We start from the raw sequence: 14,241 nt of genomic DNA on the forward strand, positions 1-14,241 counted from the left end.
TAAAATTTAAAATGAAATTTCAACATTAAAAAATGTATAAAACTTAAAATAGTTAAAGAAATGTCTTATTTTCTTTCGTTAAAATTGTCAATTGAAATTTCTTGTGATTCCATTAGTGTATCTTGAATCCAATCAAACTGTTTCATGTCAAACATTTACAAATAATGACACATGGGATTTCCCCGGTGGTTCAGTGGGGGCTGGTTACAGGGGACCCGGTTTGATCCTTGGTCAGAGAATTAGATCCCATATACAGGAACTAAAGATCCAGCCTGCCGCATCTACAGCCTGGCTCAGACAAATAAATAAATATTAAAAATAATGACACAGCTCTGTTTTAAAGCACATTCCTTCAGGGTTGATACCCACCTAGTATTCACTGTTATTCACTAGTATTCACTGTTAATGTTAGCTGGCATCTGTTCTGATTGGTAATGTCTGTGCCATCTCAGATGTTAAGTATTTTTCATGTTAATCTTGCCTATGTGTGCTTAGTCACTCAGTTGTGCTCAACTCTTTGCGACCCCATGGACTGTAGCCCACCAGGCTCCTCTGTCCATGGGATTTTCCAGCCGAGAATACTGAAGTGGGTTGCCATTCCCTTCCAGGGGATCTTCCTAACCCAGGGATCGAACTCGGGTCTCCTGCACTGCAGGCAGATTCTTCACTGTCTGAGCCACCAGCCCTTGCCTATAAGAATTGTCAAAGCAGCCACCCTGAAGTTAGCTTGGACACTGCTTAGACACCAGCCCAAAATGGACAGAAACATTTGATACCATGTGAAGACAGATTTGGGTCAGCCCTCTGGAGCTGCTCTGGCTGGAGTTCTCCCACCAGTCTCCTTGCCCCTCTATCCCTGACCACTTTGGGTTGCAGCTCCTCCTACTTGGCCCCTGGAACTCACTTCCTCTAGCAGGGCCCTGGACCCTTGTCTGTAACGTGCAGCAATGCACTGTGCTGCTCTGGCCTCTGAAGTTGATGTCCAAGTGGTAACATATGGCAAGCAGCAAATACTGCTGACCTTCTGCCTACTTGTGGTGATTGCTAGGCAGGATGTCACACTCTGCTTTGCTTGGATTATCCCAAGGGGAGCTCTCCCCGTGGGTTGCGTGTATCCACGGGCTGTTCTAGCTGGCAGGCCCAAGAGCCATGGGATCTTTATGTTGTATTTCACCTGTAACCCAATTGCAATACACCCATATGTAATGACCATGGTTGGGAAACTCTGCAGCAGAGGAAACAGAACAGATAATGATGACACTACCTGTTATTTATCAATGCTTTCACAGTGGACCTCATTTATCCCTCATAAGAACATCCACTAAAAATTATCTTCCCATTTTACAGAGTAGGAAATAGATTTAGAAGAGTAAGTTGCTCAGGTTGACTTATGTTAAGTCCACCCTTCCATGACTGGGGTGCCTCAAGGATGTACACATTGGTGGGCTGGGTTAAATGATGAGTTACTGGAGTGACAGCTTTACTTGAAAGTTTTGGGGGAAATTTTTTTGTTTTCTTGTTTTTCGGCTGCCTCCTGAGACTTGCAGGATCTCAGTTCCTGAATCAGGGATTGAACCCAGGCCCTGGGGTGAAAGCCCAGAATCCTAACCATGAGGCCACCAGAGAACTCCCTGGGGAAATTTTAACTGGTAAATAATATAAAGTAGTTGGGAATTCCCTGGTGGTCCCGTGTTTAGGACTCTGTACTTTCACTGCTGAGGGTGTGAGTTCAATCCCTGGCTGGGGAACTGAGATCCTACAAGCTTCGTGGCCAAGAAAAATAAATAAAATATTTTTATGCTAAAATAAACATGCGTTATCAAATGGAATGAAAACCTTGCACAAATTTGCAAGATCAAACGTGAAACACCAAAGAAATATTGTGCTTCATGGAGGGCTACTTTGAGCAAGGCCCCCAGACCTACAGGGGATGGGGATGAGTTTTGTCTTCTGCCAATGTTGGTAAAGAAACTACCTGCAATGCAGGAGGCTCCGGTTTGATTCCTGGGTCGGGAAGATCCTCTGAAGAAGGGATAGGCTACTCATTCCAGTATTCTTGGGCTTCCCTTGTGGCTCAACTGGTAAAGAATCTGCCTGCAAGGGGAGAGACCTGGGTTCTAATCCCTGGTTTGGGAAGATCCCCTGCAGAACAGAAAGGCTACCTACTCCAGTACTCCAGTATTCTGGCCTAGAGAATTCCATGGACTGTATAGTCCATGGGTCACATAGAGTCAGAGACTATTGAGAGACTTTCACTTTCAATGATGATTAAGGTTACACTACTAGTGGACCCAAGATATTTTTTAAACTAAGAGTTTGAATGCTGCAACTAAAGTTCCTGCATGCCACAACTAAGACCAGGTACAGCCAAATAAAACAAACAAACAAGAAATCCACCCCCCAAAACATCCAGGGAGTTACCAAATGAGTGCCTCGAGCCCAGGGCTGCGATCTGGTTTGTGAATTATCTGCCCCTAGGTTCTCACTGTTTGCAACCCCAAGGACTGTAGCCCACCAGGCCTCTGTCCATGGAATTTTCCAGGCAAGAATATTGGAGTGGGTTGCCATTTCTTCCTCCAGGGGATCTTCCCCACCCAGGGGTCAAACCTATGTCTCTTGCCTCTTCTGCAATGGCAGGCAGATTCTTTACCACTGCACCATGTGGGAAGCCTTAGGTGAAAGTGAAAGAAAGTAAAAGTGAAGTCGCTTAGTCGTGTCCAACTCTGTGCAACCCCATGGACTGTAGCCTACCAGGCTCCTCCACCCATGGGATTCTCCAGGCAAGGGTATTGGAGTGGGTTGCCATTTCCTTCTCCAGGGGATCTTCCCGATCCAGGGATCAAACCCTGGACTGCTGCATTGTACGCAGATGCTTTACCATCTGAGCCACCAGGGAAATCCAGGTGAAAGTGGTTATATTAATATTGGAAGAGACTGTCATCAGAGAAGGAGCCATCAGAGAGCAGGTGAGCGAGCAGGGACACACCTAACAGAGAGACCCCTGCAGAAAGTTTAAAGGACAGGCGTGTTCAGCAGCAGCGAATGATGGAGAGGTTGGAGTCGTTGTCGAATAGTGCTTAGCAAATAATAGGCATGCAAATATTTGTGAGGAGAATGAAAGAAAAAAAAAGGTAAGAAAATGATACGTTCAGGACAAGCCATGTGAAAGAAATAGTGGTAGAATCTGGGCAAAAATGTGCTAAACTAAGAAGAACCTATCCTGTGTAGCACAGGCTTCCCCAGTGGCTCGGCGGTAAAGACTCTGCCTGCAGTGCAGGAGACGCAGGAGATGTGAGTTTGATCCCTAGGTTAGGAATATCCCCTGGAGGAAATGGCAACCCATTCTAGTATTCTTGCCTGGAGAATCCCATAGGGTCGAAAAGAGTCAGACACGACTAAAGCAACTGAGCACGCACACACTATATAGCACGGGGAACTCTATTTAATACTCTGTAATGACCTATATGGGAAAAGAATCTAAAAAAGTACATGTATATGTATATGTAGGGGCTTCCCTTAGGGCACTGTGGTAAAGAACCCACCTGCCAATGCAGGAGACATAGGTTCGACCCCTGGATCAGGAAGATCCCCTGGAAAAGGAAATGGCTGGGTCCTCAGTATGGATTCTGCAGAGTCTTAACCACTGGACTGCCAGAGAATTCCCTAATGTGTGTGATTTTATTTAAAGGGGCCAATCTAATGCAAACTCCAGTCTTTCCTGTTCAATCTCAACTTCTAGAGATTAAAAATATATAATACCATCCAATGGCTCCATAACTTCATTACAAGTCTAACCCTTTTTTTTTTTTCTAACCAGTGGGCTCACCTCTCAGGGGCTTCCTAGGTGATGCAATGGTAAAGAATCTGCTTGGCAATGCAGAAAATAGAGAGACTTAAGTTCAATCCCTCTGTCGGGAAGATCCCCTGGAGTAAGAAATGGCAACCCACTCCAATATTCTCGCCTGGAAAATTCCATGGACAGAGGAGTCTGGCAGACACGACTAGGCACGCACTGGCCTCTAACTCCTTTTTAGAAAAGGTTATTTAAGAAAGACTTTCTGCTTCCTGAGACTCCCACCCAGACACTTCTTGGTACTTAAAAAAGTTCCAATTTCTCTCGCTTAGAGAAAGGTCTTTCCCCTTCATGTCTTTCAGGTTTTAAAAGTATTACTCTGGGAGAGGAAACTGCCAAGGGCCGGATTCTGGGGGGCGCATACTCACTGGGGGCAGCGCACTGGACGTCAGCTGGGAACCGCGGGCCTAGTTCTATTTACCGAAAGAGCTAGAGGCCAAAGTTCAGAAAAGGGTGAAGGGAAGCGAGCGCCTGGGTCCCTGGAGCCCCTCCCCTGCCGGTGATCCCCAGGCGCCCCTGCACTTTGAGCCCGAGGTGGCTGGGGCTCTGGCTGCTGCGGGGACCAGCGGGGCGGGCAGGCGGGCGGGATGCTGCGGCTGCTGGCGTCCACCTGCGCCAGGGGCCTGGGGGCTCATGGGGGCTCGTGGAGGCTGGTTCCCGGGGGCCGAGCGCGTCCGATCGCGGGACTCTGCGACCCCAGCCGCCGCTTGAGCCGCCAGGCTTCCGACGGCCCCCGGAACCAACCCCCTAGTTCGGAGTTCGTGGCCCGATCGGTGGGCATCTGCTCCATGATGCGGCTGCCGATGCAGGCCACTCCAGAGGGGCTGGACGCCGCCTTCGTCGGGGTACCGCTGGACATTGGGACCTCCAACCGGCCTGGGGCGAGGTAAGGCCAGCAGGATTCGGGGACACGTGTCGGGCAGCCACCATGCATACAAAACTCATGGAGAGGCGCTTTCACTCACCCAGAGTGGAGCTGGAAGTCAGAGTCTGGCCCCAGAGTATCTTTTGGGAGCAGGGAAGCAGGTCGGTTTGCCTCAAGTAATCCCAAGGGCTCAGCACGTGTGTCACCCATTGGTAAAGAAAGAGGGAGTTTAGGGACCTAGCCTTCTCCATTCCCTGGCTTAGCTGGGATGGTGGCAGTGGGTACTTCCGGTTTACAAAAGCAGGGGACATTAAATTGAGAACAGAAGCTGGCTGCCTTTTCCTAAAACCTCTAGATATCACCTGACTCCAAAATTTGCTCAAAATAAGTCAGGTTTTTTTGGCCGCGCCAAGGCGGCATGCCGGATCTTATTTCCCCGCCCAGGGATGGAACGGGCGCCCCCTGCAGTGAAAGCAGAGTCTTAACCACTGGCCCGCCAGTGAAGCCCGCCAAATAAGGCAGTTTTCTTAAGGACAAACTGTTTTTGTTTAGTAGCTGAAGTCCTCTCAAACTCTTTTGCTACCCTAAAGGACTGTAGCCCGTCAGGCTCCGCTGTCCGTGGGATTCTCCAGGCAAGAATACTGGAGTAGATTGCCATTCCCTTCTCAAGGGGATCTTCCCAATCCAGCGATCCAACCCGAGTCTCCTGCTTTGGCAGGTGGATTCTTTACCATCTAAAGCCAATCTTACCGAAAGCCCTAAGATTAAGTTAGAGGTAGTAAAACTGATTTTCCCAATTGTTGATCATGAGCTATTTCTGACTCAGCTCAGCAATATTCCAGCTGACTACTGATCTGAGTTATTAGTGCCACCTTTGGTTAAATGCCTGCTGCTGCTACTAAGTCGCTTCAGTCGTGTCCGACTCTGTGCGACCCCATAGACGGCAGCTCACGAGGCTCTCCCGTCCCTGGGATTCTCCAGGCAAGAACACTGAAGTGGGTACTGAGTGCAATTTACTTATATCAGCAGAGTAAGGTAAATGTCATTATTACTTTACAGATTAGGAAACTGAAGCTCAGAGAGATTAAGAAATTTAATGCCATTAAAGTAAATTGGTGGCATTAATCTAATGCCATTTAGTAAATTGGTGATGGGTGGGCTTCTAAGTCTGTGCCTTTAATCTCTTCACTATATATGTCAGATCAGTGGTTCCCAGGGACTTCCCTTGTGGCTCAGATGGTAAAGCGTCTTCCTGCAGTGTGGGAGACTCTGGTTCCATCCCTGGGTCAGGAAGATGCCCTGGAGAAGGAAATGGCAACCCACTCCAGTATTCTTGCCTGGAAAATCCCATGGATAGAGGAGCCTGGTGAGCTACAGTCCATGGGGTCACAAAGAGTCAGACATGACTGAGCTTTGAACTTTTGAGTGGTTCTCCGCAGGAGGATCAGGGTGTGTCTCTTCCCCCAGCGGCCACATCTGGCAGAGCCTGTAGGCATTTTTGGTTATGGCAACATGTGGGAAGAGGTGCTACTGGCATCTAGTGGGCAAGGACCAGGGTTGCTGCAATGTATAGGATGAACCCCAACCCTGCAACAAAGATTCATTCAGCCCCAGCACAGAGCCTGGAAAGCTCTGGCCCAGGGAGAGCCTCTAAACCTTTAGGGATGACTCACAGAGTGATTCTTCCTCTTCCAGATTTGGACCCCGACGGATCCGAGAAGAATCAGTGATGCTTAGGACCGCCAATCCTAGCACAGGAGCTGTTCCCTTCCAATTCCTCAAGGTTGCAGACCTAGGCGATGTGAATGTTAATCTTTACAACCTTCAGGACAGCTGCCGCCTGATTCGAGCAGACTATCAGAAAATCGTAGCAGCTGGCTGTGTTCCTCTGACCTTGGGTAATGGCAGCTGCAAGGCTAGTGTAGTTCTCTGGGCTTAGGGTTTATTTATCGTGAGCTGGAGTACAGTTACTTCTCCAGGGCAAGCCACTGTGAATATGGGGACAGAAGGAAAAGGAACAATTTTAGTTCATTTATTTTAGCCCCTGGGGAGAGGATATTTACATTTTGGGGACTAGTATGATGACAGAGATAGGCCAGGGGGAAGCAAATGAGGCATTTATCTTAGTGCAAAATTTAAGGGGTTCCTAAAAAGGTAACAATATGCACAACTGATTTTCTCTTTTTGCTTCATGCTCCAGTATGGCTCAGAATAGCATAATTGCTGATCCTCTCTTTTTAGAAATTTTATTATGGATTCTTTTTCTTGCACTGATTTTGATTTTTAAAAATGTTACATTAAAATAGTATTTATCTTGATGACTGAGTAGTTCTCTCTCTCTCTTCTTCTTTTTTTTTTTTTTTATGGCCTTGCAGCTTGCAGGATTTTAGTTCCCCAACCTGGGATTGAATGTGGTCCCCTGCAAGTGTGGAGTCCTAACCACTGGACCACCAGGGAATTCCCCAATTACTATTTTTGTTTTTTTTTTTTTTTTTTTTTTTTAGTGTTCCTTCAATTTTGCATCCTTCAATTTATTCCTTCAATTTTGGCAAGTGCCTCTACCCACCTCACCATGTCCCAACCCTTGATCTTGTGCCTGAGAAAAGCTGCTAGCAGGGGCTTAGTTGTGACTTTTTAACTATTTCAAGGATGTTGTTTTAATGACTTAATTTGCGAGAACTGCAAGGGGGCCTTTTTTTCTCTCATCAGTGTCTATGTTAATCTATAGGGCAACTTTCTTCTGATCCTCCCCCTCCATCCCGCCCCACTGTCACTGTAGAGTTTCTCCTTCAGTTCACAAATAGTCAAAATTGTGCCTTTTTCTAAATATCCAGTTGGAATTAAAAGATAATTTTATTTCTTCATTGGCTGTGCTGAGTCTTCGCTGCTGTTATGGGCTTTTCTGTAAAAGCAGCGAGCAGGGGCTCCTCTTAGTTGTGGTGCACAGGCTTCTCACTGCGGTGGCTTCTGGTTGCTTCTCTCGTTTTGGAGCATGGGCTCTAGGGGGCATGGGCTTCAGTAGTTGCAGCCCGCGGGCTCAGTAGTTGTGAGTCCTGGGCTCTGGAGCATAGACTCAATAGTTGTGCCACAAGGGCTTAGTTGCTCCGAGGCATATGGGATCTTCCAGACCAGGGATTGAACCCGTGTCTCCTGCATCGGCAGTCAGATTCTTTACTACTGAGCCAACAGGGAAGCCCTGTTTATTTTACTGGGTGCACCTTTTGGCATGTGGATCTTAGTTCCCCAACCAGGGATCAAACCTGTGTCCCCTGCAGTAGAAGCTTGGAGTTTTAACCCCTGGACCACCAGGGAAGTCCCTCCAAATTTATTTTTGTCAAATAAGAGGGCCTAGCCTGCAAAGCCGGAGAAGGCAATGGCACCCCACTCCAGTACTCTTGCCTGGAAAATCCCATGGATGGAGGAGCCTGGTGGGCTGCAGTCCATGGATCTCGAAGAGTCGGACATGACTGAGAGACTTCACTTTCATTTTTCACTTTCATGCATTGGAGAAGGAAATGGCAACCCACTCCAGTGTTCTTGCCTGGAGAATCCCAGGGACGGGGGAGCCTGGTGGGCTGCCGTCTATGGGGTTGCACAGAGTCGGACACGACTGAAGCGACTCAGCAGCAGCAGCAGCAGCAGCAGCCTGCGAATCACAGTGGTAAGGAGTGGAGTTTCTGGCTGTCATGGTTTGAAATCTCAGCTCTACCTTTCACTAACTATTCATGCTTCATTCCCTTATCTGTAAAATGGGAATAGTAACACCACCACCTACCTTCTTATATTGTGTCAGAAGCATAAAACTAAGGTGCATATAAAGCGCCCAGATTTGTGACTGGCATGTTTTAAGCTTCAATTATAATAGCTTTTGTTATTATTAATAATTATCAACGGTAATACTTTTCTAGGCCTGTGCTGTCTAGTATGGTAGCCCCTAGTCATAGGTGGCTGTTTGAATTGCAATAAAATGAACATTCAGTTCCTCAATTGCATGAGCCACATTTCCATAGCCAATGGCTAGGGCCCACCATGTTGGTCAGTGCAGATACAGAGCATATGTGTCACTGCAGAAAGTTTACCTGGGCAGAGCTGGTTCTGGCCATTTTCCCCATCAGCCTTAATTTTGTTGTTGTTCAGTCGCTCAGTTGTGTCCAAATCTTGCAACCCCATGGACTGCTGCTTGCTCAAATTCATGAGTCAGCGATGCCATCCAACCATCTTGTCCTCTGTCATCCCCTTCTCCTTCTGTCTTCTGTCTTTCCAGCATCAGGGTCTTTTTCAATGAGTTGGCTCATCACATCAAATGGCTGAAGTATTGAAGCTTCAGCTTCAGCATCAGTCCTTCCAACGAATATTCAGGGTTGTTTCCTTTAAGATTGACTGGTTTGATCTCCTTGGTGTCCAAGGGACTCTCAAGAGTCTTCTCCAGCACCACAGTTTAAAAGCATATATTCTTTGGCATTCAGCCTTCTTTATGGTCCAACTCTCATATCCACACATGACTACTGGAAAAACCATAGCTTTGACTATATTAAGGCTTAAATTATAAGCCTTAATTTTCTCTTATTTTTTAAATTTTATTTTGTTTACTCTTTGTCCATGCCATGTAGTATGTGGGATCTTAGTTACCCAAGCAGGGATTGAACCCAAGACCCTGGCATTGGAAGCATGGAGTCTCAACCACTGGACCCCAGGGAAGTCCCTTAATTTTCTCTTTTAAATGACAATGTAATGTTAGACATTTAGTGGCCATTTTTTAATCACTGAACAAGATCTTATTTTAGCTATGGTTATAGTTCTTCCAGTCTAATTGAAAAGGTGGCAGAATTGGGCAAACTGAAGATGGTTCTAGGTGATACATGGTTCTCAAATCTTATTCCAAATCCATATTACAAGTTTTCTTCTTTTTCTCTTTGAAGGTGGAGATCATACAATCACCTACCCTATATTGCAAGTGATAGCAGAAAAGTAAGTCCCAAAAGGTGGAGCCCAAGTCAGGTTTCAAAATTCAGGAGCTGGAGAATGAGTTGTTTGCTGCTAGAGGGCATCAGGTGACTTCTGCTGGCTCAGGTTACTGGGAGTGATAGGAAATTCCCCACTGAGTTGCTTCTATGGATCAAAATTAATGTCGAGCTCCAGGTGTGTCTGTCAGTCACCAGCTGGGAGCCAAGAAAATTTATTATTAACGCCTTGGCCACCCTCGCTTGCCCTAGATCTGCTCTGTTATGCAGGCTCAGCGTTTGCCTGTTTTTGGAAGATGAGCCTTTACTGAAGTACACAACCCCAGCTAACTTTAGTTTCTGTTTTGCCTCAAAGGCCAAATACAAATACTGACAAGCACTGTGGTGTTTCTCGCTGAGGGGAGGCCCTGTTTTTTCCTGAAAGGCCCCCTTTCCCAGAAGTTGAGGAGATGGATTTTTTCAGTAGTGAAAGTCTACCAGGCGTTGGCTAATTTTGGTTACTTTGCGAAAGAGACAGATGGGTGGAGGTGATGCTGCTCCAGAATTGAGGAGAGATGTGTGGGTAGCTGGGGGTGGGTGGGCCCAAGTCTTTTCTTGAAGCTATGCTAGCCTGGCATGGATTTGGATTGTCTGTTTATTTTGGGTGCCTGGAAGGGTTGATGGAAATTATAGAGAGCTGGGGGAGAAGCTGCTTCTTGGTACTGCAGTTGAAGAAAGGGTGGCGTTGATTTGCTGAGCCTCCACACAAGCTCACCTGAACCACCACCCTATCTTCTCATCCTACCAGCACTCTCTGTCTTTAAGTAAAGAAAATTCTGGGTGAGAGGTGGAGAGGGTCAGCTAAAGCACAGGACTATTTTCTGCCTGATTCCTCTGAGCTTATTTTTCTTCTGAGATGCTCAGGGATTTGAAGTCAGAAGCCAGTTGCAAGGCTGGTAATTGATGCCAGATTTCCCTCCCTCTATGGCTGTGAGTTGTCACTAGGTCTTGGTGGCCTGGAGGGTTGCTGTGTTCGGGCCCCACTGGGAGGCCTGGCCTCTGAGCTGCCCTGTTGTCAACAGGCATGGTCCTGTGGGGCTGGTGCATGTGGACGCTCACATGGACACAGCCGACAAGGCTCTAGGGGAGAAGCTCTATCACGGGACCCCTTTCCGCCGGTGCGTGGATGAGGGACTCCTGGACTGCAAGCGTGTGGTGCAGATCGGCATCCGGGGCTCTTCCACGACCTTGGATACCTACAGATACAGCCGGAGCCAGGTGACAGACTGAAAGCCCCTCCTGCTGTCCCCAGACCCTCACACTGACTTCCTCTCCATCAGCCATTCAATGGCAACTATGGATTCATGGGGTTTTGCTGATCAAGTTCACAAAGTGGGGATGGAAGCTGCGTTTGCATCATGTGGAGCAGAGATGAGCAAGGGTGCTAGTGGATGAGGCAGATGAGGCCTTATTGCTGGGGAAGGGAGACAAGCAGAAACAAACCAAGCCCTTAGATGTTGCTGGCTTGGGAAAGAGCCAAGGAGGTCCAGACACAAGTCAATGGGTCTGATACGGGGATGACAGTTCCCTCCTCATGGAGACTGAGGATCAAATGTGAGGTGCATGTAAGCAGAGAATACAGTGGGCCCATAGACAATGCCTTGTAAATACTCCAGGCCCAATTATCAACCTTCTGCTCCAATTTCTGCCTTTCCAGGGCTTCCGGGTGGTCCTGGCTGAAGACTGCTGGCTGAAGTCACTGGTTCCTCTGATGGGGGAAGTGAGGCAGCAGATGGGAGGCAGACCCATTTATATCAGCTTTGATATTGATGGCTTGGACCCTGCTTACGCGCCGGGCACAGGGACACCTGAAATTGCTGGTCTTACTCCTAGTCAGGTAAGGAACTCCACCAGTGACACATCTTTGGGGTGAGGACACTGAGTCTCCCACTTTCCTGGGACTTGAATTGAGTCTTCAGGAATCAGATGGGATTTTAAAATCAGAGCATTTGGGCCTTTATTGTTCTCAGGGCTGAGATTTGGATATTCCCTTACTGATGAGCAATTGATGTTGGCAAGGGCCCTCCTTTCTTTTCTTGGATGTAACAACAGTCTGTTATTTGGTCTTTCTGCCTCTGGTCCACCTGTCTATGGGGACAGTATTGTAGTACCCCATGTCAAGACACCAAACTTTATTTTTTGGGGGATTCAATTAAAAAAAAATATGCATAGTGGGATGAACCACCTCCCAAGGTAGTTCAAGAATTTTGGAAATCCTCAAATAAAGCTCTCATAGATGTGCTCAGCATACACACAGGGAGGCAGAATTGGGGTGTGGTTATAACCGGAAGGAAAGCTCCAGGGGGCGGACCTTTGTTCTGGTCACTCTTCTTGGAACTGAGGATAGTGTCTGACATATAAGTAGGAGGTACTCACAGATATTGGAGTAAATGAATGAAGACTGCTTGAACTGAACTGATTATCTTCTATCCTCTCAGAAAGGAGGATGGTCCTATCTGCCTCTCTCAAAGCCTTTCCTGGTTCCCGCCGGTTTTCTAGAACACACTCCATTCCTCTGCTTTTCATCCTTTCAGCTTTTCACCTGCAAAATGGAGGCAAAGTGCTGCTCTTCCAACCACCCCCTCACTTATCCTGTCTTCTATCTACAGTACTTCTTCCATCATCGCACCTCTGCACGTCTTTCCCTCTGCCTGGACCGCCCTCCCCCTGCTCCTCTGCTCAGTCAGTTCTTTGAGCTAAGTGCTTCCACATTAGAGGGGCCTTTCCCCACCTCTGAGGTTGTCTTCCATGAAACTGTCCCTGGTGCCAAAAATGGGGACTGCTGCCTGGATGCATGGCACTGAAGCGACTGGTTAGCTGGTTTCTATCATCCCTTGGGGTGCCTGGTGGTGAGTGACTGTTTATTGAGGGAGAGCGACAGTTTCAAGTCGAAGTGGGGATCTGAGCTGGGAGAAATCCACGGAGGCCTCTACTGGTGGCTTTCCGTTGTCAGTGGTTACCATTGTGGACAACTCAAACTTGATCTTGGACAGGCTCTGGAGATCATCCGGGGTTGTCAAGGCCTGAATGTGGTGGGCTGTGACCTCGTGGAAGTTTCACCACCCTACGATCCTTCTGGTGAGTAAGGGAGACAAGTGTGATCTGTAGGCAGCTGCTAAACTGTTTTCCTCTAGTTAGTAAGTAGATGGATAGGTCCTTTTAGACAACTCGGAAACCTACTGAGTACGTCCTACAGTGAAGAAAATAAACCTATTAACACACACTGTACAGATGTGAGCTGATGAACCCTAACAGAACCCCTGGGAGGCGGCTAAGGCTTATTAGCTGGCCCCACCCATCAGTAGAAGAGAAGCCAGCCTGCAGTTCAGTGATGGGGTGGCACAGTGCCATTCACCTTTGATATTTCACTGAAAAGTGAATTCTCAAGGCACAAATCATATTTATAAATATTAATAAACCAGGAGAGTCAGCTGGTTTAGGAGAGAGATTCAAAGCAGATGCCATCCCACTAATTTTAATGTAGCAGTTTACAGACTTGGGCCTATTAGATTCAGAGGATAGATAATAAATACAATACACACCATGATGATAGGTTTTCCTTTGGGGAAATCTGTTCTCAGGGTAAACAGAGCTTTCTGAATTTTAAAATACTATTTCTGAATGGTGCTGGATGGAGAGAATGCAGGGGAAAGCATGTCCATGGGGTGGTCAGGTAGCACAGGCAGGACGCTGACCTAAGGCAGTGGTCTGCATGCTGCTCATGCTTGGGTTTCACCTCTTTGTAGGTAACACAGCCCTGGTGGCGGCTAACCTGCTGTTTGAGATGCTGTGTGTTCTCCCCAAAGTGACAGTCACCTGAACCTTGTCCTGAGGTTCTTCAAGATGAAACAACAGCTTGCACAGATGATAATTCTCCAGAAGCACTTGTATGAAAGCAAAATCTGAGAACTGAAGAGCTGATGCCAATAAAACATTCTGCTAAAAACGTCATTGGTGGCTGTACCATCAGGGCATTCAGTGAAACTTGAATCCAAACAGGCAATATTCCTCAGGAGTTTGAATTTAAAAAAAGATGTACTTGTGCTGTTTTCTCCTTTGAAGAATGGTGATGGAGGATAAAGGGGAAAGGGATGGAGAATGCAGTTTATCTACAATTTGGAGGGATGGAATGAAAAAATCCTATGAAATTATACAGTAGAAACATTCCAGATTTCTATAGTATCTTCCTTTCAAATATAGCCCCTACTCTGAGGAGCCTAGGACTGCATCTTGGTTTTAGGGCTTCCGTGAACATTAAACAAAGTGTGAAAGGAAAAGAATGTGCAGATCCTAATAAAGAGAATTCCCACTCAAAACCCCAGGAAGATGCAGGAATGTCTTCTAAACCAGGTAACATGAGCTGGCCTCCGAAGGGCTGTTTATACACTTCCCTAACTTACTCCCTCTAAGCCTGTGTTATATTCTCTTCAAGCTGACCCACCCTCTAGGACAGCAGTACCCGAAATCTGCAGTGAAGGCGTGATGATCTTAAGCGTGTATTGAGTAACATGCAGATTCGATTC

The 14,241-nt window shown here is 47.1% G+C and overlaps 1 protein-coding gene across 1 annotated transcript; it reads left to right on the forward strand.

The window, feature by feature from the left end:
• Window positions 1-4,155: 4,155 nt before the first annotated feature.
• On the forward strand, window positions 4,156-13,669 carry AGMAT (agmatinase (putative)). Its single transcript, XM_069546012.1, has 7 exons — window positions 4,156-4,739; window positions 6,414-6,616; window positions 9,638-9,686; window positions 10,741-10,936; window positions 11,376-11,555; window positions 12,712-12,796; window positions 13,465-13,669. Exons 1-7 carry the CDS (start codon window positions 4,441-4,443, stop codon window positions 13,536-13,538), a joined length of 1,086 nt encoding a protein of 361 aa, XP_069402113.1. The 5' UTR covers window positions 4,156-4,440; the 3' UTR covers window positions 13,539-13,669.
• The last annotated feature ends 572 nt before the right edge of the window (window positions 13,670-14,241 follow it).

This window comes from Ovis canadensis, chromosome 12 (genome assembly GCF_042477335.2).
Source record: "Ovis canadensis isolate MfBH-ARS-UI-01 breed Bighorn chromosome 12, ARS-UI_OviCan_v2, whole genome shotgun sequence".
NCBI classification, from domain to species: Eukaryota; Metazoa; Chordata; class Mammalia; order Artiodactyla; family Bovidae; genus Ovis; species Ovis canadensis.